The 27,247-nt window shown below is 41.6% G+C and overlaps 1 protein-coding gene across 2 annotated transcripts in view; it reads left to right on the forward strand.

Moving 5' to 3' along the window:
- The window catches only part of dennd1b (DENN/MADD domain containing 1B), a 117,275-nt gene extending 90,512 nt beyond the window's left edge, over window positions 1-26,763 (forward strand). For both annotated transcript variants that reach the window (XM_030049066.1, XM_030049068.1), the window contains 8 exons: window positions 6,329-6,419; window positions 7,995-8,035; window positions 9,180-9,215; window positions 9,714-9,770; window positions 11,203-11,292; window positions 19,914-20,005; window positions 20,461-20,683; window positions 21,145-26,763. In XM_030049066.1, coding sequence (XP_029904926.1) covers window positions 6,329-6,419; window positions 7,995-8,035; window positions 9,180-9,215; window positions 9,714-9,770; window positions 11,203-11,292; window positions 19,914-20,005; window positions 20,461-20,683; window positions 21,145-22,056 — 1,542 coding nt within the window. In that variant the 3' untranslated portion in view covers window positions 22,057-26,763. The remainder of the gene's footprint in view (window positions 1-6,328; window positions 6,420-7,994; window positions 8,036-9,179; window positions 9,216-9,713; window positions 9,771-11,202; window positions 11,293-19,913; window positions 20,006-20,460; window positions 20,684-21,144) is intronic.
- Window positions 26,764-27,247: the final 484 nt, after the last annotated feature.

The raw sequence follows: 27,247 nt of genomic DNA on the forward strand, positions 1-27,247 counted from the left end.
TGAGCTGTGCTCTGGCCATGACCCATATCCGCTCACAAACAGACATCAAAATACCACTGCGGGTGGTGAGGCACTCAAACACTCATCTCTTTGAACACACGTGTACAACCACATTAATTTCCATCTAATCTAATACTCAGTCAGGTTAGGAAATGCTTTGATTTTTATCAGTTTTAATATTTCTGCTTAATGATTTGGATTTCTTACTCTATGGCTATCTAGTTATGTATCAGATTTATTGTCCTCATAGTCACTATCATTTGCGTTGTATTTAAGCCTGCAACTAGGACTGCTTTTGTCTCAGGAATTCTCCTAATCGAGTTACACAAATAGCTGTTAGCCAAACACAGTGAATAATAAATGTTGACTGCTATTTTTGACTTTTTTATTCAGACAAGAGTCATTAAGCTGCGTTAAAATCCATAAATGTTGCACTGATTAAATTACATTAATTGGGCTGCATTAAACCTTTTTTTTTTTTTTTTACCAAATGTTGCTATTACTTGGTTTCATTTCTCCACTCTTGTCATTTTAAATTTTCCAGCTTAAGTGAACAGAGTTGGTACTGAGCTTCCCAAAGGTCTTGCTGATGGAAGGGAAGCCTGGGACATCACAGCTGCTGGGCTGTCTGAAAAAATATTTACAGTATCAAACTGAATATATTTACTTATTTATTTACTGGCAAACAATAGCTGAGGTGTGGGATTTTTCACTGTCAGCTAAATGTCAACACTATTAGGTCTCATATCAGGATGAGCAAAATTCAGAGTGTGTTACTGGGACTGGAAGACCACAGCACATCAAAGACACTATGTTCTCCCATGTTGCCCAGTGTTCTCCCACTTGCGTTTGAGATGTTACTTCCTCAGTAGGGAATTGCCTTCCGACAGGTATTGCATCTAGCAATTTGATTTTTACCTGTGTAAAGCTAAGCCAAATTCCTCGGCATTTGCTCTCTGATCATCTAGTTTTGCTCTGTTTTGTAAAGTTTTGTCTAAGGTAGAGGCATTGCTCTTGTGGTGCACTTTGGGCTGTGTGTGCTGTGCTCAGGTTTTCATGTGTTTTTAAGTGTTTTGCAACGTGTATCATGTTGTATTCGGGAGCTAACTTTATGTAATCGGCAATACAACATTGTGATGTTTCTCCCCGTGTCTGGAACTATCCAATCACCCAAATGAATCGCTGCAAGTTTGCCATGCTGCTGCTGTTCCTCCTAGCTGGGGGAATCAACACCTTGTTCAGATGGGGATCTCATCAGCCGCTCCACCCTCTGAGTAACATTTTGCCACTTTCTATGGAGTTCATGCTTTATCTGCGTCACTCAGCGGGTGCTATTGACCCGACATGGAATATACCAGTGGAGATTCTGCATCCATCAGCAATCTTTACAAATTCTCATGGAGAGGGATCCATCCACAAGAGAAAAAGCAGACGTAAGCAGGGCAAACAGGGAGCATTGAGAAATAGACTTGAACTGCAAGCCAATTTGAATTTCATGCACAAATAAAGTAACGCATCTATGCTGGCATTTTCTAAAACTTGGCTGGACGATGCAGTGACTGACAATTAGTTATACTGATGACTTCATTGAGGACAGGGAAAGAGCGTGGTGGTGGAGCGTATATCTATATCAATAAGAGCTGGTGCAGTACAATGAAAATCTGGGACACAATCTGTGAACTTGATACTGAACTTCTTGCTCTCTCCCCCCACCCCTTTTACTTGCCTCATGAACCAAGGGGTGGACCCAGACATGGAAAATCTTGCTTGTGCCCAAAATGAACAAAGCTCTCAGACCTCGGTTGTCTAGACAGACCTCAGAGTCCTCACCAATGACACATTATCAGGCACACTGTACAGCAGCACAGGCTCATCACAAGGGTGTGTCCTGTCCCCCCTCCTGTTTGTTCTCTACACTAAGGCCTTTGGAGGAGGCCTTTGGTTCTTCTGAACAAGGAACTAAAGACAAACAATTCTGTCCTGTCTCTGAAGCTCAGCACATGAAATACTTAGATGCCCAACCAACATGTGAATGATTTTCTTCCTTATTTATTATCCTTATTTATTTATTTATTTATTTATTTATCTTAATTTTATTATGACCTGACCAGTAGCTCTATAGCTTGCGCTGTTAGTTAGTCAGACGGTTGGTTGGTCCACAAAAATTTCCCCACTGTTTGGCAGTCACAGTTTTCGCTCTAGGAGGCTGAAATTTGGGCTGGAGGTCAACTGTGTGTATGAAGGTGTGCTTGTGTTCATGCCAGAGAGGGCGTGGCAATGGGAGTGGCTTATAACAAAGAGGCTCATAATTTCATGTAACATGGCCAAACTTTGTAGAAAGGCACACACACACACACACACAGACGCACACACGCACGCACGCACACACGCGTCAACACAAGTTGTATTAAATTTAATTGAAAATAAGACTGAAGATTGGAACTGCTGATGTGGCTTAAGTTCAGCAAAGCATTAAAAAGACTATTTGCACAAGGTGATGCTTACCCTGTCACAAGACATTGAAGACCTACCTGTTTTTTGTGTTTTTTTTTACTTTAAGTTGCTTTAGTGCATTAAATAAAAAAGTGCATTAAATAAAATCCCCAAATGAGTCATTCTTTATGTCAAAACAGTCCTAGAGTAGAGATTTATATTTTTACCAAAGAAGCCTATTTTAATTAGCCTCTTACATAGTGATAAAGAGAAAGAAACTATGTTTGGACACTGACCCCCACATAAATGTGTGCACACACACGCTTATTAATTTCTCTCTGTTTCCCTCTCACCTTCTAACACACTTTCTTTCCCAGAGCCAGTCTTCGCTCCGTTCAGTCCACCAGCCCATCTCTGTTCATAACACAACTAGTGGGAGAAGGCTGCCAAAAGAATGCGGGGGAAAGCCTGTCAACATTAACCTGCTTCCTATCAACCATACTCAGCTCCTACGCACTTGCACACACATACACACAGGGATGCACACACACTGCTGTGTGTGCATATTGTGCTACTAGAGACTGATACACTCAACCGCCTTCCTCTTATTGACAAAACCATGCTATACGCAGTCTTCATTAGGTCTGCGGGGGGACTCACGCTCTGCCAATTTACTGCCAGGAACCTTTGTTCACATAATACCTCCCATCAGTCAATAATCGTCCCTCATCCTCATGTATGAGGATGTATGAGTACATTTCCCAAGCCATGACACGAAAGGGAAAAGTCGGATTCCTGCAAAACCAAATTACAACTGAATTTCCCTCAGAATAGAAGGTGTTGTTAAAAATGGCTATACAGCACAACATGTGTGGTTATATCAGCTAGGTTTGTTAATCTGTGTTGATAGATTGAGGAAGCAAAGGTTAACCCTCTGTTTCTCAACCCGGGGTGCTAATCTAGCCAAATGATGAGGTTCAGGCGTTAACCACACAATAACTTAACAACGACTTCCATATTCAGGGCAGTTCATCAGTGTGGATCTAACCTTCAAATGAAATACCATACAATGTACATTTGATTTGTGCATGTTGATTACATATACAGTCACTTCAGCGTATCAGTCACTGTATACCAGTACAGATGCACAGATGACATGACACATTACCAAATTCCCATTATTTTACAGTCTGTCAGCAGTGAAGGCAGCCAACTACTATGTCAGTCAAGACAAGATGAACTTTATTGATCCCTGAGGGGAAATTACACTGCAGGAGCAAGAAGAGGTTGTGGATAAAAATACAACCAACAAAACATATTGAAGATTAAAAATACAATGTCTTCATCATGACAAGCCAATAAAATTAAGAGATGTTTACATTTGTTTTTTTATTACATGAAAATTTATGCTTTGAATGGAAAATTACAAACAAGATGACAAGCATGCACTCCTGATTTGTTTCTCTAATGTATCTTGGCGAATCAGCCCCTAAAGATTTGTAGAGTTTAATATCTTCCTGTTTTGCAACTCCTTCCAGAGTTGAAATGCATGTTGACCATTTTCCATGTGAGTCCGTCCGTGTGCCAGCACTGGTATCCAGATGGGATAACTCTGGCCTCTCTACTGTCTGCAACTGGAACAGCAAGGGGAAACAAGATGAGATGTACATTGAGCAGGAGTCATAAATCTGTTATTCTGGGCTGTTTATCTTTGGCGTTACACGTGTAGTCTGCTTTGAGTTTCTTTTGCAAAAGCCACAAACAGTACAAGCAGAATTATTTGGGCAGTCATTATAACATATAAACATTAGTAATTTCACCAGTCTCCTGATTGTTGTCTGAATGAAAGTAGTCCAGTACAGTCAGACTGAAATTATTTTCTTTAGCTGTTTCTTTTGAAGAAAGCAAAGCAAATAGCTGAGAATTCTGCTTTGTGTTTGCATGTGTGTGTGGGAGTGTATGTTCGTGTGTGCACACATGAGTACATGAGTAGATGTGTTTGCATGTGCTGGTTTGTATGTGTGTGTGTGTGTCTGGTGATCACATAGACTGTCATTGTTGAGTAATGTCTAATTAAAGGACCACAGTGAGGCAGGTAATCTGGCCAGGGAGCTTGGAGGGAGATGGGGGGATAAGCGAAGGCTTTGGCTAGGTGATGATTTGGGTTGATTATCTGCACTAATTGGGCCAGCTAAGCAGCGGAGCAGTGGCTGGAACCTGCAGTCTCACCTCTCATTAAAATGATCTAATGATGGAGTTTCCAGCCCTTTTGACCAGAGCAGAGGAGAGGGTGGTCGTGTTGGTTGCTAGTTAGCAGGCTCTCCCATGGGACCCACACCCAAAAACAGCCTATACTGTATATACATCCCAGAGAAATAATCACCACATTTAGAAAAATAAAATAATTTGTTAGCAAGTGGATAACAAGTATCATCATTTTCAAAAGTATAGGCTAGCATAGTGGTCTCTCAACTGATATTATCCAAAGTGAAAAGCTTCAAGGTATCATGATATTAGGTCATGATATTATTAATCAAAATAAATTACACAATCAAATAGAAATGCTTAATTTAAAACTAAACATTTAAATTACCAGTATTACTGCTTTGATGGGTAAGTTACTCCTGTAATCACATGTTGAAGTTGAAAACAACCAATTATAATAACATTGTTGTAAGACAAAAAAAAAAGAAAGAAAAGAAAAGAAACACATCTGTGAAAAGTATTTTTTCAGAAATAAAGAAACTCCTGAAATTATAAAGTGGGGGTTAACTAGGTTTTCATGGCCTAAGGATTATTTATCTATAAAACTCACCCAGTGCATAAATAAATAAACCATCTAATCAATTTACATAAGCATAACAACAGAATTTCACATGAGCAACAATAACTTGCCATGAACAGCTTGAGGATGTAAGCCTTGTATCAATTTGCTTTTGACATGGTGCTTTGTGCAAAGACTTTGTAATATCACAAGCAGTGGGACAGGAAAGTAACAGCTGAAGATTTAAGGTTAATGTGGTTGGAGTTAGTTAATTGAAACCAGTGCAGCCCAGGTATGACTGAATGATCTACATTGATGGAGTTGTTTTGATGAATTTGAAATGTTTTCAAGACGTTGATAATTGAGTAAAGACGGTAGACTGTTTGAGCCTATCCATAAAGTGCAGAGGAGTATAAGACAGTGCAGGAAAGTCCACCTTCACATACCAGGCAGATCACTGAGCCGCTACCATGCTGCTCGGGAAGCAGCACTAGAACTGTTATCATGGGCCAAGATGATAAGAAAGAATTCTTTGATGTGTTTATGACTTTTATTGAGATCATTTTGTTTTTCTTTTCTCCTTCCCTTCCCGTACTGCCTTTTATTTTGGCCACAGATTGTTAAAATCTCACTTTTTCATGCTTTAATGTCTAAGGAATGCAGTTATTTCTGCTGTGTTAATCACAGAAGCTGAGGTGAGTCTGTGTGTGTGTGTGTGTGTGTGTGTGTGTGTGGGTGGGTGGGTGGGTGGGTGGGTGGGTGTGCGTGCATGTGTGTGTGCGTGTGTGCGTGCACGCTCATGAAATGTGTAGCTGTCTTGGTTATTAGGTCCATATTTATGAGATGGTGTTTTATGCCCTCCATGTGACAAAGGGAGGAAATGAAACTTCCTCATGTCTCAGACAGCATGCAGCATGTAGTCTGCTGCTCTAATCCCTCACCTGCTCTACATTACCAAATCCCTATTACCTGCAGCCCACCTAATCTGGGGGCTAGTCCCCTCAGGTAGGATTAATACCACTCTACTGTGGCCTGACTGTTAGAGTCTGTGTGTGTATATCAGTGTAAGTGTGTCCACCCTCGTCTCCCCACACCCCTCTTTAATAAGTGCGTTGTAATTTATGGTTGCAGTTCATCGATGGACGGCTGGCCAAATTGAATGCAGGCCGCGGCTTCACCGATGTGTTTGAGGAGGAGATCACGGAGGGGGGCTTCTGTGGAAGTGAGTGGTCCAAGGCCCGGCTATCAATTAGCCAAATGATATTTACTTGACATTTCATGCAAGTTGTGGTGCTCTTTGAAGTAAATAAAAGCAGTGAATAAAATAAGGAGAAGCATAAAGTCGTAGCAATGAAGGTTAAAATAACAGCAAAGAGAAGGCATAAAGCAGCATTAGTCACTACAATAGGGACACCTGAGTGAAAGCAATGCAAAAAAGCTTAAATGTCTACAGACCGCTTTAAAACACTAAATTGATTCAAAACATTTTTTTCTGTAAGTATTTAATTTGTTTTTTATAAAATGGAGTTTTCTACTCTTCTGCTCTGAAAGGCTACAACAGGTTGGAAAGTAAAATACCCAATTATTGCACACCTAGGACAGCCAACCATATTGTTCTCAGGAGAGTAACAATTTATTATCATTATTTATTTATTTATTTATTTGTTATTATCATTGATTACAAATCAAAGATTACACTCCACTTCATGTCAGACATCAGTTCTTAGCTGGTCTAAAATGTCTGTGCAGCAAAGCCTCTCACGATTTATTAACCTCATTTTGTTATATTTGACACACATGTGAAACGCTGCTTTTGCCACAAAAGTGTCACTTGTAAATCTTGTTCAGTAACACAATCGCTGATGACAAAAAAAAAATCCTTATGGAAATGAATATTATTTCATGTGTATGGAACATCAGAAGTTGAGAGGTGAGAGAAATTCCATTGAAATGTTCAACCAAATTATGTTACTGCTGTTATGACAACTCACATTTGTATCTTTATCCTGTTTAAAAAGACAAAAAAGAGAGAGAGACATGAGGATTCACTGGCTGCCGTAGAGGGATGTATCAGCCAAATGATGATCAGATTATTGGGAATGTCATTTCTTCCCATTCTATCCCCTCTAATTCTGTTCTCTTATCTTTTATGAACAGACTAATCTAGTCTAAATCACTACAACAGGTCCACCCTTTCCAGTTCAAACGGTCATGTTTAAATCATCAATTAATAGCTTTATAATTAATCAAAGACAAAGTAGAAGAGCTGTGTTTGCTCTTTCGAGGCATTGTAGTACTCTTCTACATTTTGAGTCATTCCCTTTTCTGATGTAATAATTCAATATTTTTTTATAATTGTCATTGTAACTTGGAGAGGTCAGAGAGATCACAACATGCTTAAAATTATTTTAAACAACCAAAACCGACAATGAAAGGGATGAAGAAGAAAACATCTTCTGTTATCATGTCTTGAGTTTTTCTGCAAAGGGATTATCAAAGAAATCATGCTAAACACATCCATCGTAGCACTTGAATTTTATTTTTATGTTGCATGTTTGGTGGTGACCACATTGCTTTATAGTGCTCTGTGTTTTTATGCATGTCTCACTTGGTGTCATTGTTGCCCTGTTCAGTGTTGGAATAGGTGTGTCTAATGCGTGAATATGTGCCTGCCTGTGAGAATGTATGTCACATAGTAATGCATACTGTAAAATGCATAGCTACTTTGCTTCACAACGTAAATACAAAAGCACAAAATGATTAATTCATATTTCCTGTATTTTTTCTACATCCTCAGGTAATTCAAGGTCCTATCAACAATGGATGCACACTGTGAAGGTATACCAAAAACGTCCGCTTACTCTATCTACGTGCTTTTATCTACAGCTTTTTTATGTTTTACCCATTTTTTTTCCTGAGTTATATTTAATTGAAAGCGTGATTGACACGGCTCAGTGTTTGAAGTCCTGCTGTTGCCTTTGGAATGAGGGGCTGAATGAATGTACAGATCCAGCTTTAGTGCAGTTTGGTGTGTGAAGCGGCGCGTGCAGCAGGACAGTGGAGACAGACAGGGAGGGAGACAGAAGTGATTTGACGTGACAAGACGTCCTCCGACATGACATGTTGATCTGGCAGCAAACACAGGCGTTACTCCGCTGAACCGACCCAAGAACATAGATCTCTCTCTTTCTTCGTCTCTCTCCTCCCTCTGTCTCTTTCTGCCTCTCCCTTTCTACCCCCATCTCTCTCTCTCTCTTTACCTCCCTCTGCCTCTTTTCATCTCCGTCTCTCTCCCCCCGCACTCTCTCTTTCAGTCACTCAGTATCTCTCCCACTCTCCCCCACCCTCTCCCTCTCCCCATGCCGTCAGCTAAGGCTGAATTAGTTCTCTAGAGTGCTCTTCAAAGGTTTGTTAAAGTTCACATTTCCTGACTGACAGGGATCTATAAGAGGGGCCTTCACCTCGGCCCCTCTCCTCCTCTCCCTCCACCGACTTCTGAAACGCCGGCTGCCATTTACACTGTTTAGCCGTTTAGCCGACACCTCGTGCTCACACTAAAGACCAAAGAGAGAGGAAAAGAGTCAAAGGCAAAGAAGAAGGAGAATAGATGCAGCAACTTGGAGGGAAAACAAGAGAGATATTTGGCACTATGGAGCCAGTCTGCAGAACTCAAAGCAGAAATCAGTCATGCAGCAATTCCATCCATCAATGTTTGAGGATTCGTAAAACAAAACAAAAAAAAAACACTCCTGAATTCTATAAAATGAATATGCTTTCTGTTTGAGTGATATGATTGTTTGTCTAGAGTCCCTTCTCACACATTATCATTTACAGTCGTGTTGTTTTTTGGGGAGGGCTGTGTGTCACATGGAAATTTAATCCTGCTTATATGAATATTTTACATTAAAAAATAATTGACTGGGAATTGTTTGTGTGTGTAACCTCACTAAATGACTAACACTGTGTTCTGTGTGCATTCCAGAGAGGAGGAGCGCTCATCAACACAGCGGTGACAAAGGTATGTTCATCTATTGAAACTGCAAATCATGCATGCTGATGAATACTTCTTTGAATAGATCCAGAAGTCAAATGCTGGAGAAAATCCGTGGCACTGCAGCTCAGGTGATGACAAGTTATTTTGCCAGCATAATGCGTATGCTTACAGATTCTACAAATCCATTGGAAAATGTAACTTCAAAATGTCTGTCTGGAAAATGCTGGGGAGGGAAAAGGGACGCTTGTGTGTTTTCGTAGCAGCACCCTTGGTGGTGTTGTGCAATAGGTGTTCAGGGTGCCCTTTCATGTTCTCATTGTCTTGTATTAGTGTGTGAGGCTCCCTTATCCAGCCTTTTGTCTCCGTGTTTTGGCCATGAAGATCAAAGCATTTCTTGGTGTTACATGAAACCAGAGCAGAATGCTAATGCAGCATGTTTTGATTAGTAATGTATGTATGTGTATGTGTATGTGTCTGTGTGTGTGTGTGTGTCTGTGTGTTTTTTTTTTTTTTCCCTCATAGGCCAAGAGTCATGCCAAGAGGGGCATCCGGGACATTAAGGGCAGGCTCAAAGCAAGGGTGAGCAACATGGACCTTCACACCTTTCTCACACACATGCACACACTCCTTAAACATACACACACACACACAAATCTCTCCCAAGCACATAGATACCCCCTCCCCTCCCCTCATAGAAACAGACAGGAAAGCTGCTTTACATGGAGTGTGTGATTCTGACGCAGGGGCTTTTAATGACTGCTGAAGCCTGCTTAGCGCTTTGTTCAGGGCTGTACATTTTTAACCAACGCCCCTCTGGCTATGGCCTGTCATGTCATCAGAGCCCCGGCCCCTTTTTCTCCTTTATTGTCTGCATATTTCATCAGTGAGCCTGTGATTTCCTCAAAGCTAATGTAACGAGGTGTATGTTTCCATAAGCCTGATGGATTTGATAAGGCAATTTCAGTTTGATCTGTCAGTGTGAAACTGAGGATAGAGGGCACTGATGAACGAGAGGAGCAGCCAGTGTTCTGCAGTGTGTATACACACACGCCTACACACACAGCTCTTCAGCTCTGACTGGTAAAGCAAAGTGCTGAAAACTGGTGGATTTTGCAATTTAACAGTTTTTGCTTGGTTTTCAGAAGATGTAATTTGACCTCAGTCAGTCTGCACTGGAGTTAACTCTCTTTGCCTGGAATTGTGCTTTGTCTGTAACGCACTAATCTTGTGCAAGCAGAGTGCAGACAGGCATGAACGTCTTGAGATGAAACTGATTAGACATGGTTATCGATTGTTGTATTGCAACTTTGATTTGCTGATGAAAAGTTTTCATTGGGAAAAGTCACAGAGAACTAGAGCTGTGCAAGAAAATCAACAGCTTAGTATTGCAATATGTGTGTGTGGCGTTTTTTTTTTTTTTTTTTTGGAAAAACTGTCACAATCCTCTGACCAATTATATCCATATGAATCATTTATGCACTTCACTTTCATATGTTAATGTAACATTTTTAGCACAATGTGTTTTTGTTGTAATACATTGATTTAAATCATTTTAAGTCAGTTTGTCATTCTATCAAATGTTGCCTATTTTATTGGTTTACCCAAGTGCTATGCAATCAGGTGAATTTTAAGATCTGTTTTTTCAGTCAGTTCTGTAGTGCTGAAATGTATTGTGATACAAACTGCATCATGACCTCTATATCATGATATGTATTGTATTGTGAGGTCCTACCAAAACTCAGCACTGCTGGCAATTAGCAGAAGGTTTAGCAAAGAAATCATTGCTTCAGTTCACACAACACAGTGCACGTGCCACTGAATGATGCAGCAGTAATTCTTTCATTTTTGAAACAAATGAACTTCCACTGGACAGCAACACAATTTGTGTGTTGTGGTTTGGGCCATTCACATGAATATATCCTCACATAGAGCTGTGCAAACCGAACAATATTTTAGTCAAATTAATCAGCTGATATATTATCTACAACTTACACCCCTGACTCTCTCTCAGGAGGAGGAAGAGGAGGGCATGACATTCTGTGCAGGGTCTCCAACCAGCACCAAGAGCCTGTCGCCCAGGAGACTGCAGAAGATGAGGAGGGTATGACACACACACACACACACACACACACACACACACACACACACATAAACTTAGAAATTCACATTGGTAAGCTATTTATGTGTACACTGATCTTTCCAGTTCTTGATTATTATCTGATAAACTAATGGATACAGTTCTCCGCATCTTTACTCTGTCCATTTTTCTTTTCATCACTCTCCCTCTCTTTCTTTCTCTTCATCCCACATCGCTCTGTCTCGAGACATGTCTCTCTCTCTCTCTCTCTCTCTCTCTCTCTCTCTCTCTCTCTCTCTCTCTCAACAGCTCTTTGAAGTACATTAGTTTGTCAGGGTGCCAGATGTAATGATAAGCTTTTTTTTTTTTTTTTTTTTTTTTTCCTCTCTGCGCGCATGTTGTACATACAGGAGGATTTTTTCTCTGAGCAATACGGACAGTAGAAGCTACTCATCTGCTGGTCAGCATTTCCTCTGAAGAATTTGCTTGTGCACCATAAGTGGATAGCACGTTTTTCTTTGTTGTGCGCGAAGCTGGCATACGATTTGCAAGCACATGCACACACACAAACTGCATTGCTAAATTCACAAAGCCAGTTAAATATGTCAAATAAAATTATATGCTTCTGTACTGAACTGTACACAGTATGCACATATATTTGTTAGGTTGGAAGTTCAGTTTTATTAAACACATGCGTACTGTCCCAGAGACTGATTGTCCCTCACCTCTGGAGCCGCATAGGTGCCCCAAGCTAGAGCTCATTCTCCTGCTACTTCTAAATAAAGAATATAATCCAAAGCATGCACACACAACACACACACACACACAGACATTTTGGTCATACCCATGTGAGGGTGTGATTAGGAGCGGTCGTGCTGTCTCTAATTAGCATTATGTTTCCTGTGTGTGTGATGAGGCTGGAAAGTCATAGCGCAGAGGAAGGTGTGACGGCCGAGGAGAGGAACGGCAATTAAGGCTTTTCCAAAGGCCTCCTCGGACACCCTCCCCCCACGGCACACACAAAGACGAGCCAACACACACGCACGCACACAGATTAACAGTTAACATGCAATTGATGTGCGCACACACCCACAAACACACAGTGCAGGGAACATACACACACTCACACCCCTGTCCCTGCCATTGAGGCTTGTTCATTGCCACAGTAACGGGTCCCTCGGGACCACTGGAGGAGGGACACACAGGACACACAGGATAGCATGTCCCAGAGCACTGGTTTTGTGTGTGTGTGTGTGTGTGTTTGCTCATATAGTCCATCAGTTTTGCTTCAGCCATATACAGTCTTCTGCCTGTTTTAATCTTTTTATCATCACGCCTTCCTAATGTTGCTCATAGTTCATAACCAAGTATATCAGCATTTTGCATCTACCCACACACCTTAAAATCCCAGTTGTAAGCCCCTCACTCCACACACACACACACACACACACAAACCTGGAGGACAGCTCAGTCTGACGTCCCACGATTAATTTCAGTCAACTGTAACTAAGGCTCAAAAGGAGAAAGTCAAGAAACCTCCATAATTTCTGGCCCCTCCGCATGGAATAACCTGCAGAGAGACTGAAACATGAAAAGCCGGTTACTCTCTCAGAGTTCAAAGCAGTTGTTAGGGCTGTGGAAGATGAATCAACTGCAAATAATTTATGCTTTCATTGAGGCCTTTTTTGTTTGTTTTTGTCTTAGGACTGTGCCATTAGTTGAGTTTCAAGTGTTTACTGTATATGGGAATCATGATGTTTGGAGTTAGATAATAGACAATAGAAAAATGGATTTTTTTTTCTTTTTTTTTTTTTTTTTTTTTGTCATTTTTCTCATGGATATTTTTCCAAAGTATACTTTGTGTTTGGGATTTATATGCTTCGATTCAGTGGATTGAAGAGCACCTTCTTCACCTCTTAGTGCTTCGTACCGTTTCGAACATTTGCTTAAATTTTTCTTGACATTTGGAGTGAAACATAGCTGTTGTTCCTCCTATTTCTCTTTTCTCTGTATACTGTTGTTTTGCCTGCAACTGTCTTGGCCAGGTGTTCTTTACAACAGAAATTGATCTCAGTGGGACTAACCTGGTTAAATAAAGGTTAAATAAAATGATAAAAATATGTCCCTCTATTCTCATATCCCCTGACACACACACACACACACACACAGACGCACACACATGCACTTACCCCTAAATATTCAGTCCCCATGTCCCTGTTGGTCTCAGAAGCCAATCCCAGGTCCTGTCTCTGTCTCAATCTGTAAAGCCCACAAATCCATCCTTTATCTCAATACTGCAAAAATGTATCCGACTTAACAATTTTGAATCTTAGTATCATATTTTTTTCTTAAAACAGGTGAAAAAAATCTCCCAGTGGACTTCAAGAATTTTCTTTGGATGAAATTATATAGAGGAGAGTGCAGGGATGCCTACTGTTTCAAGACAGTATCACATAGGTTAGACTACATTGGTAACAAGATAAATCATCTTATCCAATTAGCAAAGAAAACCAAGATTTTACAAATCAGTTCTAGACTAAATGAAATGTCAGGCTGGATATTTGTTGGTGTGTGTCCTTAGCTGCAGTATGAGCTGCCCAAGCCCCCTCCCTGTCTCCCCTGGTTCCCGTGTTCATACCTTTGCCCAAGAACCCCAACCCGTACCCCCTGCGCTGAACCCCGGTGTGGGCCTGCCTGGCAGATGGAGGTGCCTCGGCCAGGGGCTGCTTCCTTCCACCACCTCTGCATATTAAAGAGCCAGAAAGGCCCATTCACCTGCTGGATAATTCATAAACACTTTGTGCCGTCAGGAGCTTCAAAAATTTGAATATAGTTGATCTGACTGAAGACATTTTATCCTACTGCATTTAAAAAAAAAAAAAAAAAGCATGGCTGATCCTTTTTTTATAATTTATCATTTTGAGTGAACCATCTTTCCCCCTATTTTTTATTTCTTTTGAAATGAACTGAATTGAAATGAACACTGCTGGAGAAGCTTCTTTAATTAATCAGAGCAAAATAATCAGGGTTGTGAAATTCATATTTTAAACTGTATTTGATCAGCCAACACATGTACCAGAGTAAGTAAGTGTTGATATCATATGCATACATATTCCAGCCGTATCCAACAATGTGGGTGATTCATAATGTTTGGTGAGCTTGTTGATTAAGAATGTAGGAGTAATCCTTTCCTTTGAGTCTGAATTGGACTGCTGACTTCGCGTCTGATACAACAAACAAAAACACAGTTGTTCTGGCTCCTGCATTGTTGTGTGTGAGCATCACGTCTGTTTCCGAGTCCCTGTGTGAGATTTTGTGTATTTGTATTTTTTCTGTGTGTGTGTGACGTGTTAGCGTGCCTGTGCAAATGCACTTTGCCGTGTGCTGCACGCATTTTCAGACTGAATATCTGTAAGCAGCCCTTTTGTATTTGTGTGTGCGTCTGTATATTTGTACAAGCATGTGCATGCATTAAGCAGGTATACTCTGAACGGATGCAGCAGAATGGCAGCTGTTAAGAGAGCAGAGGAAAGAAGAGGAGGGCAGAGGAGAGGAGACTAGAGGTTGGGACAGTTTTATGGACAATGACAGCCAGCAGGCTTGTGGCCGGGCTCAGCCCCAGGCTCTGGACTCTTCACCTGGTTAGACAGGAGAGGTGCCAGCCCAGAGAGCACAGTGCAGCTCAGGATGGAGGGGAAACAGGGAGCTAACACAGATGTGAAACAGGAACAAAGTCAAATGGATAGTTCAGTGTGTAAAATACTGTGGTGTGTGTGTATGTGTGTGTGTGTGTGTGGCTGGGTTTCATCAGTGGGCGGTGGGAGTCATCTTCTGGGTTGATGGCCAGTGGACACATAACACACCGTATACATATGACTTGTAAAGTGCCTGCGTTGTAATGGGGGTAAAATACACACATCGGCATGGTGATGATTTCAAGATGAGGGACTGTCAGCTGTCTTTATGTGTCACACACTAGTGTGGACATGTGAGGGTGTGGGCATGCATGTGTGTGTGTGCTAATGTGTGTTGGTTTGCATAGTAACCCTTCACTTGACATATCGCTCACGGTGCGTTACATGGATTATGTGTGTTAACTGTATACACAACAAATAACAAATTTTACGGGAAGGATGAATGGCTAACTGAGGAGCTAATAACAATTTCACAGCACCTTCATACAGATTATAATTCATATATGTTACATAATAATTAATAATAACGTGTGTCCTTTTCTGACATAATTATAAATTATGAATTGTGCATACATTCCTATGATGCACTTATGATGCCTCACAGTAAACTTAATTTAAAGTACTCCTGTCCACAGCTGTGTGCGTGTGTGTGTGTGTGTGTGTGTGTGTGTGTGTGTGTGTGTGTGTGTGTGTATGTGTATGTGTGTGTGTGTGTGTGTGTGTGTGTTTACATGGTTATTTGTATGTGTTTGTAGTCTCTTGTTCGCTTAGTTCCTCCCCACTTCAGAGAGCATTTGGACTCCAGGCTGAAACCAAAGTGCCATCTCCTGGTGCCCTTAAAGTACTGCACCCTCGCACAGAAAGACACCTGGTGATATTATTGGATGAGTTTAGTTTTCCAGAATGAACATAATGCACATTCTCCTGTTTTTTTTTTTTTTTTTTTAAATGGGTCCCTTTTTTTTTTTTTTTTTTTTTTTTTTTTTTTTTTTAAACGAAAAGGGAGTGGGCTTTTACCAACAGCCAGTTGGACTGACGAGCAGTGGATCCTGCCTCAAACACTGTCTGTCTCTAGTTATTTTTTCATGTTTTTTTCCCTGTCTTTTTTTTTTTTTTTTTTTTTTTTTGTGAGCGGCTCTTAAACAGGCAGACACAGACTTGGCCGTACTTCTGCAAAGGCTCTGCCTCTCCCCGAGGTTTGTTTGCATTTTCCCGGCATCTCTTTACATACACTGCCAAGCTGTGAGATCAGTGCCCACTCAGAAATACCATATGAAATGTATAATGTAAGACTGGCTATTAAAGTCCTCTAGCGTTTGGCCCTGTCGCAGAGAAGCACAGTCATTCCGTATAACATAACTGGTCCTGCAAATATGCCTACCGAAATGGACGGTGATGACTATTTTCCCCTCATAACCACAGAAATGAAACATAAATTTATTATATTACATTGGAGGCCTCTTGAATATATTTCATGTCTTTGGTTATTGCATTTGGAAGCTAATAGTATAAAGGCTTGGGGTGGAGGATTAATATGTTTACTATCCTGACCTTCACTTCCTTACTGTAAAAGCATGTGACTTGCGCGTTATTACTATGGTGTTGTGTGTGTTGCATTGTTGTTGCTGTTTGCTCTGGAGATTAAACTGGAGAGATCACCAATCATTTATTTCTTGACTCAGGTACTCAGAACTCAGATCAAAGTAATACAGTAACATTATTGCGTAAGCCCAAAGAATTTCAAGAAACTAATGCTTCCCACTGAATAAAACAAGAGTTTATAGTAAGAGAGGAGCTCATATGTCAAATCTTTCCTTGATTTAGTGTGCTTTCAGAAGAACAAAATAGGCTTTCCTCCCTTTTCCAAACTACTGGTTTTAGACAGCTTTACTGTAATAGCCTGACCCTTTCTATTATTTTTAGGACTCCTGTTCATCTGCTGCATCTTTTCTTGGCTCTTTCGCTCTCATTCTCCGCTTTCTGCACAGTCTCACATACGACGACGTGGTAGAGAGGGAGGGAGGGAGGGAGGGAGCGGGAGAGACAGACAGACAGAAACGGTGACATCTGTCACTGACAGGAGAGCGATGGAGGGAGAAAATGAGAGACAGGAAGGCATGGAGGCAGAATCACTTTTTCATTTTCACCTTTCAGCTTCCCATTAGCCGACAGCAAGAAGCTAATGAAGGAGCAGTATGAGAATCCGTTGGTCTGCTATCATGCTCTGGCTCTCCACTGTGTCCTGTCAGGCCTGGGGAGGCATGGAAAGGTGGCAGAGCTGTCACGGGTTTAACATTGTAACCTGTTTACATAGGTTGAAAATATCTCATTGTGAATATGAACAATTTTAAAGCAGTCCCGATGAAGAAAAGATCTTTTTGTGGATCAACAGGCAGTATCTTCTTTCAGATCTCATCCTAATTTGAGCTGTTGCTTCAGGTACAGTAGCATCATATTTGAGTAACTGACAAAAGCATACTTACCGTTTCACATTACCAATAAAATGAATACAACATGTCAGTCATTTTGAGGGACAAAAGTACATGTAAAACTGCATCTGCGCTGGTTTTGGCACTTCTGTCGTAAAATGGACAGTTGTTGTAAATAGTTGCATCTCAACTGGCCCGCTAAGGGTCACAGTGAAGAGAGGGAATGACAAATTGATAAAGCCGTGAAGTGAGGTAGCGTCCGTTCATTGCTCCCCATGGAACTTCCTTTTGGGTAGACGGTACCAAGGCTGTAACAGAGATCAGAGGGCCAGGATTCATGACCTGAGCCTGGTTGTGTTTGGGTTCACCTTGCTTTAATAAACACCTAGACACAGAGAGAGGCCCCGCTTCCCTAAACACAGCCCCGCTGCCCAAATGAACAGTCTAAATAACTCCAACCTTGGTGAAACAGACTGTGCACGAGCTGGTTTGTGTACGTGGACTTGCCCTCGTGTGTATTTCTGTTCAAAATGAGCCCCAGCCCACCCTCCCCAAGTGTCTCGCAGGTGCATCTCCATTCTGCAGTCCCTGCTCTCGCTGGCTGGCATGCCGGCCTGGCCCCAGATTTACTGCCCTGACACAGGAATCCATTAAAGGCTGTTTAGGGATCCCAGGCCTGAGCCCCTCTGAAATCTCTTTCATTATAGCTCCAAGCTACCATGGAGGGGGAGCGGGTTGGCCAATCAGCACTGCCACCACATGTGTTCGTGTTTAGCCCGATGGCTGAGAGGCTTAAGTGGCCACTGCACACATTTCGCCTCCACTGACTTTTATGGAGAAAATGGCACTTTAACTCTTTGTGTTTTTGTAATAGGGTGCGTATGTGTAGGAGTGTGCGTGTGTGTGAGAGAGAGGCTGTGTGTGAGTGTGTGAATGTGTGTGTGTGTGTGTGTGTGTGTGTGTGTGTCTTCCCTGGCCGAACCCAGGCCTTAAATGAGGCCAGGCCAGCCACACGTTACATTCCGCCTGTCTGGCTGGCACTGTGTCGGCTAATCAAGACCGGCTTGGTTTGCCTTTCCAATGCCCAACCCCTCCCATCATTCTCTGGGGCTTTGAGGAATCTTTCTGTACCTCTGATATATCCTTCCTTCCTTCCTTCCTTCCTTCCTTCCTTCCATCCTTCCTTCCTTCCTTCCTTCCTTCCTTCTTCCTTCCTGCTTTAATTCATTCATGCTCCACTCTCTTGTGTTTAACTTCCGTCTATTCTTCAAAATTTTATCTCATGCTCCCACTTTGTCTTGCTGTCGCTCTCACTCTCGACCACAACATTAACACACGCACACAAACACACGACTCTCTCCACTTTTTAAACTCACCCCTCTCCGCCGCTCACTTTTGGGCTTGTAAAGATCCCTTCCTCAGAGATGGGCTTTGTTAATGTGGCAAACATGAGTTTATGGTGAAACATGCAGAGAGAGGCAGGGCTAAATGTGGAAAAAAAAGAACAGGGAAAAACACAGCAGTGTCCTCTGCTCTTAAGAATGACAAGCTTTCTCATACTAGCATGCATCGCTAGCAAGTTAACTGTGCCCCACAAGTACTCCGATGGCCTGTGTGTATTTATGGCCATTTAGTGCCTGTGAGGGACACTGATTGAAGCACGGGGACAGAAAAAGATAGTAGGACAGAGACTGTGGGACAAGGGGGAGCAATAAAGAAGTGGAATTAGGAAAGCACAATAGGGTCAGCAAAAGATAGGATAGAAGAGGACATGGGCAACATGGAAATGTGAGTAAATTTGTACGAGAAAGCGTTAACATACGCACACGTACACACACAGAGAGAGAGAGATACACGTGTGTCGTAGTGGAAAGCATGTTAATAAGCAGCCTGGGGCAGATCTGGGCTCCCATGGGAAGAGTCCTGCCCTGCTCTGTAAAGCCTCTCTCTCTTCTTTAACCCGCCCATTAAACATGGTACACAGGTGGCTTATTAAACCCACTGTGTCCGACAACTGCACTACACTCTGATAATTCAGTACTATACAATGACAAATGCAGTAATATCACATGCATTGGTATCATAATGCAGATGGTAATGTGGTATTTAGTAATGACAGTAGTTACCCATAGCCAAGCTAGCACTGTGCACCTACCTTGTGATTCACACATAATGGCAAGTTTGATAAAATACTGCAGGGGATCTTAAAGATTTTTATCCCTAGACCCAAATTTGACAAATTTAGCCTGAACCCTTGGGGTTCAGGCTCATTAAAACGAGCTACAGTAGCACTCTTGTCTTATGGGGACCCACCAGGAACAGACCTGCACTTTATTTCTTTTGGGTCATAGTTTTTGGAAAGGCTGTACTTGTAGAACACCCTGTTCTTTCTAGACTCCAAACGCATTACTCTTTTCAGGAGCCTTGTATTTGTGATCTGAGAGTTTCCTCCAGGTCCACTTATATTCTGTTCATTTTTTCTGGGTGTGTAACTGCAACCTTTTGTTGTCGTTTTCTTCAGCAACATAACTTCAAGTCTCCTGTGAACATGGGCCCTCGCGATCAGGGTTTAGGATTTGGGCTTGACGATGATGAGCTGGACACTGCAAGCAAGTAAGGCCTGACTAATATGTACTTCTGTAATTGTATACTATATTGCTTCACAACATTTTCTGTGTTGTAATTGAATTTTTTTAGTTTTATCATGTCCTCTTTGGTATTATATGTTATGAATGCATATTAGCAGTGTATGTGTTTTTGCTGGACATTTAATCATTTTCTTGAAAAAAAATAAGCCTGTAGCATAGTGAGAAGTCATTGGGTCTTTAGTCATGATAATAGTGCCCCCAAGTGGACAGAGTCAGTAATCGTATAAGCTGAACAGGCATGCACAATTTAATTTTGAAGGAACTGGTTTGAACATAGTTTAGTTGTTGATCTATTCTCAATCATATCAGGCCACAGAGCACCATGTGTAGATCATTTTATACAAGTTAAAATGTGTTTTGTTCAATATGAGCTCAAACAGAATCTGTCACAGAAATGATTCATGTGTCTTGCAATCACAGGATCTCCTCAGAGGACAGTGGCGAGGTTCATTCCTACATCGAGGACAGCGACGATTCCTACTCGCTGGACTTGGACATCGACTCCTCAAACAGCGGTCAGATGAATCTGCTGGAAGAGATCCTGGACTCTCTGAATACGACGACAGTGGAGCAGGGCAAACTCAGCGCTGCCAAGAGCCTGGACTTCTTCAGGTCCATGGATGATTTAGACTACATCGCCCCGGTACGCAAATGGGGGGAAGAGGGAAGGGAGAAGGGGCAAGAGACGGAAGAAAACTACATAATGTGAAGGAGTCTGTTCACTTAGGTCTAGATATACAGTATGGCCCCAATTTCAGAGTGCATTAGGCTCTGTTCTTTAAAATACACACAAACACAACATTCTCAGCATGTACAGTATTAAAAATAATACAATGATAACTGGAAGCCTTATTTTTCCTTAGGGAAAAATCTGTGATCTCCTGCCCCCCTTCAGGGAGGTCAGAGGTCAGGATGAGCTACAGAACAGCAGTGTTGGTAGGGATTTCAGTGATTTGTGCAAGGATGCCTCAGCATCACTTCAGGAAGGATGCTTGACAGCAGTGGGATCTCGTGAAGGGTGATCTCCCTGCTCACTGCACCACCCTGTGGCCCCAAGTGTTTTCACATTTCTTTCACTGTATTTTCCTGTTTCTTCTATTCCAGAACAAGTCCACAACCTCCGGTGACTCTAAACCCGCAGGTGGGAGCGGCTCTGGCGGGGACGGGGATCCAGGAGGCTGGAATATGGGCCAGGATGACAGTGCAGTTCATGGAAAACACCTACCCCCATCCCCACGCAGACAGCCCAACAAGAGCAGTATGAAGGTGTCAAAGAACCACAAGACAGCGCCTCCACCGCCCGATTCGAGCACTGTCCCAGGCACAGGCCAGGGCCAGGACACGGACGTCTCCAAGGTCCAGTCACATCTTCATCAGCCGACTTTAGAACCAGCTCCTCAGCCTTTACCTCCAGGACGACAACAAGGCAACCGTTTCTCCTACTCGCCATCAATGTCCCATAAAGTTACACCGACCCTGCCACCATCTCCCCCTCTCTCCCACGCCTACAATTCTCCACCGCAACCACCTGTTAGCCAGCCATATTCTCCTCTACCATCAGCCCGCTCTCGAACCGTCTCAGACCCCCAAACCAGCACTGAGTCTCTCCAGCCCCAGAATGTGACTGCCTCCACCAGCATCCTGAGGAGGAAGGTGCTTTCCAAGGAGACAGTGAGGCAGTACCAGGAAAAGGCCCTTCAGAGGCAGGGCAGCAAGGGCCGCCAGGAGAGTCTGGGGAGCCCGTCTCGGAGCAGCCAGTCAACTATACAGGTCCCCTGGGAGAAAGAGGTCCCCGAGGAGAGCCTTCTGGGGCTAGGCCTGTGTCTCGGCCAGGGTAAAGGCTCTGGAGCTGCTGCGGTGCCGGAAAAAGGCCTCCTGGAGGAGATTGAGTCCATGTGTTGCCTCGGTTCAGTCCTCCAAACCAGCCTGGAGCTCTCCCAAGTCCACTGCAACTCCAACAACAGCCACAGCCACAGTCATCACCACGTCCAGGGCAAAGCCACAGACAAGTCCTGAGGGAGGCCAAACCCTGGGGAATAAGAATCAGCGCCTATAAAATGCCATAGGTTCTTTCAAATCTTTATTATCATAAATCTTGGAGGTCAATTAGCTGCTGCCTCAAAGAACTGAATCGGTTTATTCTTTGCTGATTTTACCATTCAGCCATCAGGAAGAGTTATGAACCGATCTGATGTCATCAGTAAAGGCTGCCACGAACAAGAAGTCACAGCCTACAGCAGGAAACAGGAGATGATGAGTTGGTATTGACAGCTCGCTGTGACTTTCATAGTATTTCTGTCTGTAATAATAATGAAATTCTGGACAACACTGGTATATTCACACATTGGTCTTTTTCCTTTCATAACATATTAACAATACATAACTGAAAAGACTCATAAATCAAATCCGGGGGAAAATATGACTAGCCGACCAGTAATGGAGGAATTTTTGACTCCTCCTAAAGGAAAGCAGAAAAGGCTCAGTACTTCATCAGGATCAAGAAGGGATGATGTCTCCTCATCACACCATCATGTCAGTCTTACACTCACGGTTTTCCCAACATTTTACACGGTCAAACTGAATTTGCACTCGTAGGTGAATAGGTACTATTCAGTCACTGTTACCCGGTACTAACGTCATTAGAACAGCAACAACAACAACAACAACAACAACAACAAAAACACATATATCAGGCACTTGGGGTTTTTCAGACCCAAATTCAGCTCTGGCCTTTGGAATTAATTATACACTGTGTAAAATAGTTGTTCTATCACCATGCCTTAAATGGAGGTGTGATTTTGTTTTTGGCACTGCGCTGTCTTAATCTACAGTTACTCATGTACTGTAACAGGTACTTTATAATCGGTGTAATTAGCACAGTCAAATTTGAAATGCAAACATTTTTTATGTGATGAAAGCATAACTGTAGTTGCACAGCACTGTATTTCTATGGATAAATAGAATAGGTTAAGATATACTTATATATATATACATAATGCGCTTTAAGGTGCTGTTTTTAGTTGCATTCCAGATAATTAGATGCTCGTGGAAATTCTTCCTCTCTCTCTCGTTTCTCAGGACACTTCAGTCAGTCTGAAGAGATGAAAATGAGTGCAGATACAGTTAAAATGAATGATCTGAAAACACCCATGTCCATCCTTTCTGTCTCTCTCTCTGTCTTTCTCACACTCACCAGTTTCTCTCTCCTTCTCTTTCCACCGTCCTCCGTCATCTCTCTCCTCCTCATGTTGTTTCCCTCACTTTTCCACTCCTCACCTCTCACAGCACGTCTCACTTTAAGTCTTGAAAATAGCGGCTGGTTGTTACAGAGCTCATGTGGTTGCAGAGGTGATATGGTACTATAAGGTGTACTTTATTTCATACAGTCCATCTCTTTCTGTCTGTCTTTCTTTCCCTTTGTCTCTCACTCATGAGGAAATGCAAGCTCTGTCCTTCTAGGTTAGAGTGACACTGTAATTTAATGCAATGCTTGATGATTGTACTGTAATGAAGCAATACGGTTCTCCTCAGAGAGTAGCTATATGGATGTAACATGTACAAAGTGAATTTTTTTCTAAAACAGTTTCTCCCGTGGAGAGTTTGCTGCGTCCAGAGATTTGTGTTTCCCACGATTCCCTGCGTTGCCACAAACCCAGAGAAAGAAGAAAAGCATTTTCATGTGCTTGTGTTGGGATTATTATGTTTATGGTTCGTTGTTCTTATGATTTATGCCAGACGCCAGTCAGTGTGGCGGTTTAACAGCAGCTCCCTCTCCACTTTTTGAGTGCTGCTCTGCGTTAACGATTTGCTCATAAAGTCTTTGGCATGCTTCTAAAGGCCCAGGAATCGGTCTGAGTACTTCCAAAAAAAAAAAAAAAGACTCCAGAACAATCCCTCTACAGGCCTTTATTCATTCAAAACACTTTAATAATAATAATTTACTATGCAAAACTATAAAGTGGTCAAAATGGTAATTTTTTTGACCAGTTACTGCATCAGATTGCATTATTTTATTTGACAAAAAGTAAATAGATAATTAGAGAAGACTCATTTGAGTCAGTGACCCTAAATGTGTATCAAAGATATTTTGTGTGGTCAGCATGTGTGAGCTGCGATGTGTCTGTGGGTGTTAATGACCGAGTAAATGGTGTGCCTTATATGAGAACCACCCAGTATAATCAGAACAAGGTACAGTATTAGAGTCAGTAAGGGTATAAGGGACTATGTCTTCAGACCACTTTTACACACAGTTGTTTATTTATATAATAAAGAAACCAGAGCAAGAAGGCCTAATTTGGTCCAGAGAAGCTATTGTGACCTGAAACGAACTTCGGTACTTGAACTGTCTTCAGCTCGTTTCTTTGTTCTTGAAACAAATCCAGAATCTCTGCATCCACAGTTCACAGCTGGGGTTACTCCTTCAGAGTTTTGCTTTGCTGCGGTGGTTGGAGGGAATCCCCCTGCCTATACTTAAGATCTCTCAATCTCTCTCATGGTATTTGTCTTTTTGTAAGTTAGGTACTCTCTTTGATTTGACTATTTTGTGATTATAGTTTGTGCTTTTCTCTGTTGTCTCTTTTTGTTCTCTCCTTTTTTTGTAATTCCCTCGAACGCGCTTTCTGAGTTAACAGTATTCAAAAGGGTCTCTCTCTAGTTAAACATCAATATTGATTTCATATTGATGAAAAATTATTTTCAACTATGACTAGACATGTATTTTTGCTGGCTTGAGTATATTTTACATGGATAATATATGATCGGTGTTGTATGTTGTAAAAATGACACCCAATATTTGAATGTTTTAGATTTTATTTTTGTGGAAAAAAAAAGATAAATTTTGTAGAATATTATCGCATGTCCCATCTAGCCATTCATGTTCAGAAGCATTTGATACCTTGTAATCAAACTCAGCTGAGACTGAGACTTGCTTGCACATGGAAGAGCATACCTGCTTACTGCTATATCCGCATGTATATTTGTTGTAAGCTATGATTTCAAACACATTTCTTCAAATGTGGTCTGTTCTGCTGGTATTACGATTGTCCCAGTATTTAGCGCATCCATCAAATCGAGAATGATGGAAAAAGCATTATAAGGATTGTAGAGTACACTCTCATTCTGCCTTGCATTGATTATTGTAGAATTAAGTCATCTGCCTTGCACTTTTAGTGTTACCACAAAACTACTTTTCTTGGTTGGTTTATTACACACCCATGACTACTGTACATCTAACCTTAGAGGTTCGTGGAGGATAAACTTGAGCAGTGTCTTACCTGCAGCTGCTGGTAGAGGGTGAGGGTGACACGTTAGAGGAACAGTTAAGCCAAAAAAAAAAAAAAAAAAAAACGATCGAAAAAGATAGAAAAAAAGAGGATATTTTCCCAGAGTTTCTCAAGAGAGTTTCTGTGTGGCTTGGCTAGGTTCCTCTGGCAGTCCAGTACGATGGGGCTGGTCGGGTAGTCAACTGTGGACCTTGACATCGTCAAACATTTACATGTGAAAAACTCAACGGCAACAGCTCTTTCCCAAAACAGTGACACTGATACCTGAAATAATCCACAGCCCTTGTTAGCGGTGAGTTTTGTCAGGCACTCTTCTCCTGCTGAAGGACACTGGCAAACTGTACCTGTCCACCCTCAACACGTTTGTGGTAGAGGCTGATGCATACAGTTTGGTGGTGTACACTTCTGACATTTTTGAGCTCCACACATAATACCTGTCCAGCTGCATTGTCCTGGGGTGAAGGGAGACAGCGGAGATTGCAGCAGACTGGAAACCTCGCCACATCAGACAGAAACGATATTGGACATGGGGTGAACTGCTCCTTTAAGCTTTAGTAACTTTGGTCTTGTGTACACTAATCTTGTACAATGATGAATACATGTATGTTAGGGGATTGACATTTCAGTGTCTGAGGGTACAAGATAGATAACCAAGAAGGCAAGGAAGATGGCCCACTTCTGCGGGGTTGTGTTTGTGCTGAAATGGGCAGTGAAACGAGCGTCGTGTCTCAGTGTAAACGAAGCCTGGGGGCCGTGAAGCCGGCGTTTCTAACAATGAATGTCTGTCAACTCCCTGACTGACTGAATGACTGACTGGAAAAGAAAGGAAATCCAGAGTAATATGCCTGTGTGTATCCCTATAGCATTTTCTCCACTCTCCTGACAACATGACATGCAACATACTTTGCGGTAAAAGGATTAATAAATGTAGCCAATAATGATGAGAACGATTGTCCTGACATTTCAGGTTTGAGATGAGCACAAGGTGATTGAAATCAGGTTGAAACTTCTGCTTGAGATACCAGCGGAAGTTTTTTTTTTTTTTTTTTTTTTTTTTTTGGTCTTATTTCAAAGTGGGAACAAAATTTACACTTCATACATTTATAAAGCTATGAATTTGGTGAAGAAAGACGGACCAGTTCCTCTAATAAAAAAAACAAAACAAAACAAAAAAATAATCAATCCGCCATGTGCTCAGTATAGTGTTAAACTTGGTCTAGTGACATTGGGCAACTTTTTTTTTTTATCTTGGTCCCTTGTTCTAGTGACTTTCTAGCTCTGTGCACACTTATCTTGCATGTTCTCATTGCAGAAAAACTGTCTTAAACAACTGAGGTCAATCTAATGTGCTATTGATGAGTAACTTGGTACAATGGTACACAACTGTATGCACTGTGAACTGAAAATAAATTATACTGTTTCATGGTAATGCAGCCTTTGACTACAGACCTGTTTTTTTTTTTGTTTGTTTTTTTTTACACCTGATATATATACAACTTAAACACAGAGATACACAGAAGTTAATGTGACAAATACACTCAGCTCACTCGGTACATTCACAAAAGAGACAAAGACTAGACAGTTTGGTTGAATACTGGTGTATTGACTCACTGATTAGACAAACACTTAAGAGTAAAAATACAATTCTCCGTACTTTTCTTCAGTAGGCATAACCCCCATAGGAATTCAATAAATTAACACATATACAGTGATAGCACTTTAATTACAAAGCAGTTCCTATTTACAGTTGGCATTACTCAAAGAGGAAATGAAATTCACAGTAAAATACAAAATAATCATTACAATATATACATACAACTCATTTGACAGCTTAGTCTAATTATTGCTGATTTCCAGCAACATATAAGAGCTCGACTAGTGCAACTACTCTTGATATCTGACTCTTTTAAGGACATTATTCTGCC

Source organism: Myripristis murdjan, chromosome 4 (assembly GCF_902150065.1).
Source record: "Myripristis murdjan chromosome 4, fMyrMur1.1, whole genome shotgun sequence".
In the NCBI taxonomy this organism is placed as follows: Eukaryota; Metazoa; Chordata; class Actinopteri; order Holocentriformes; family Holocentridae; genus Myripristis; species Myripristis murdjan.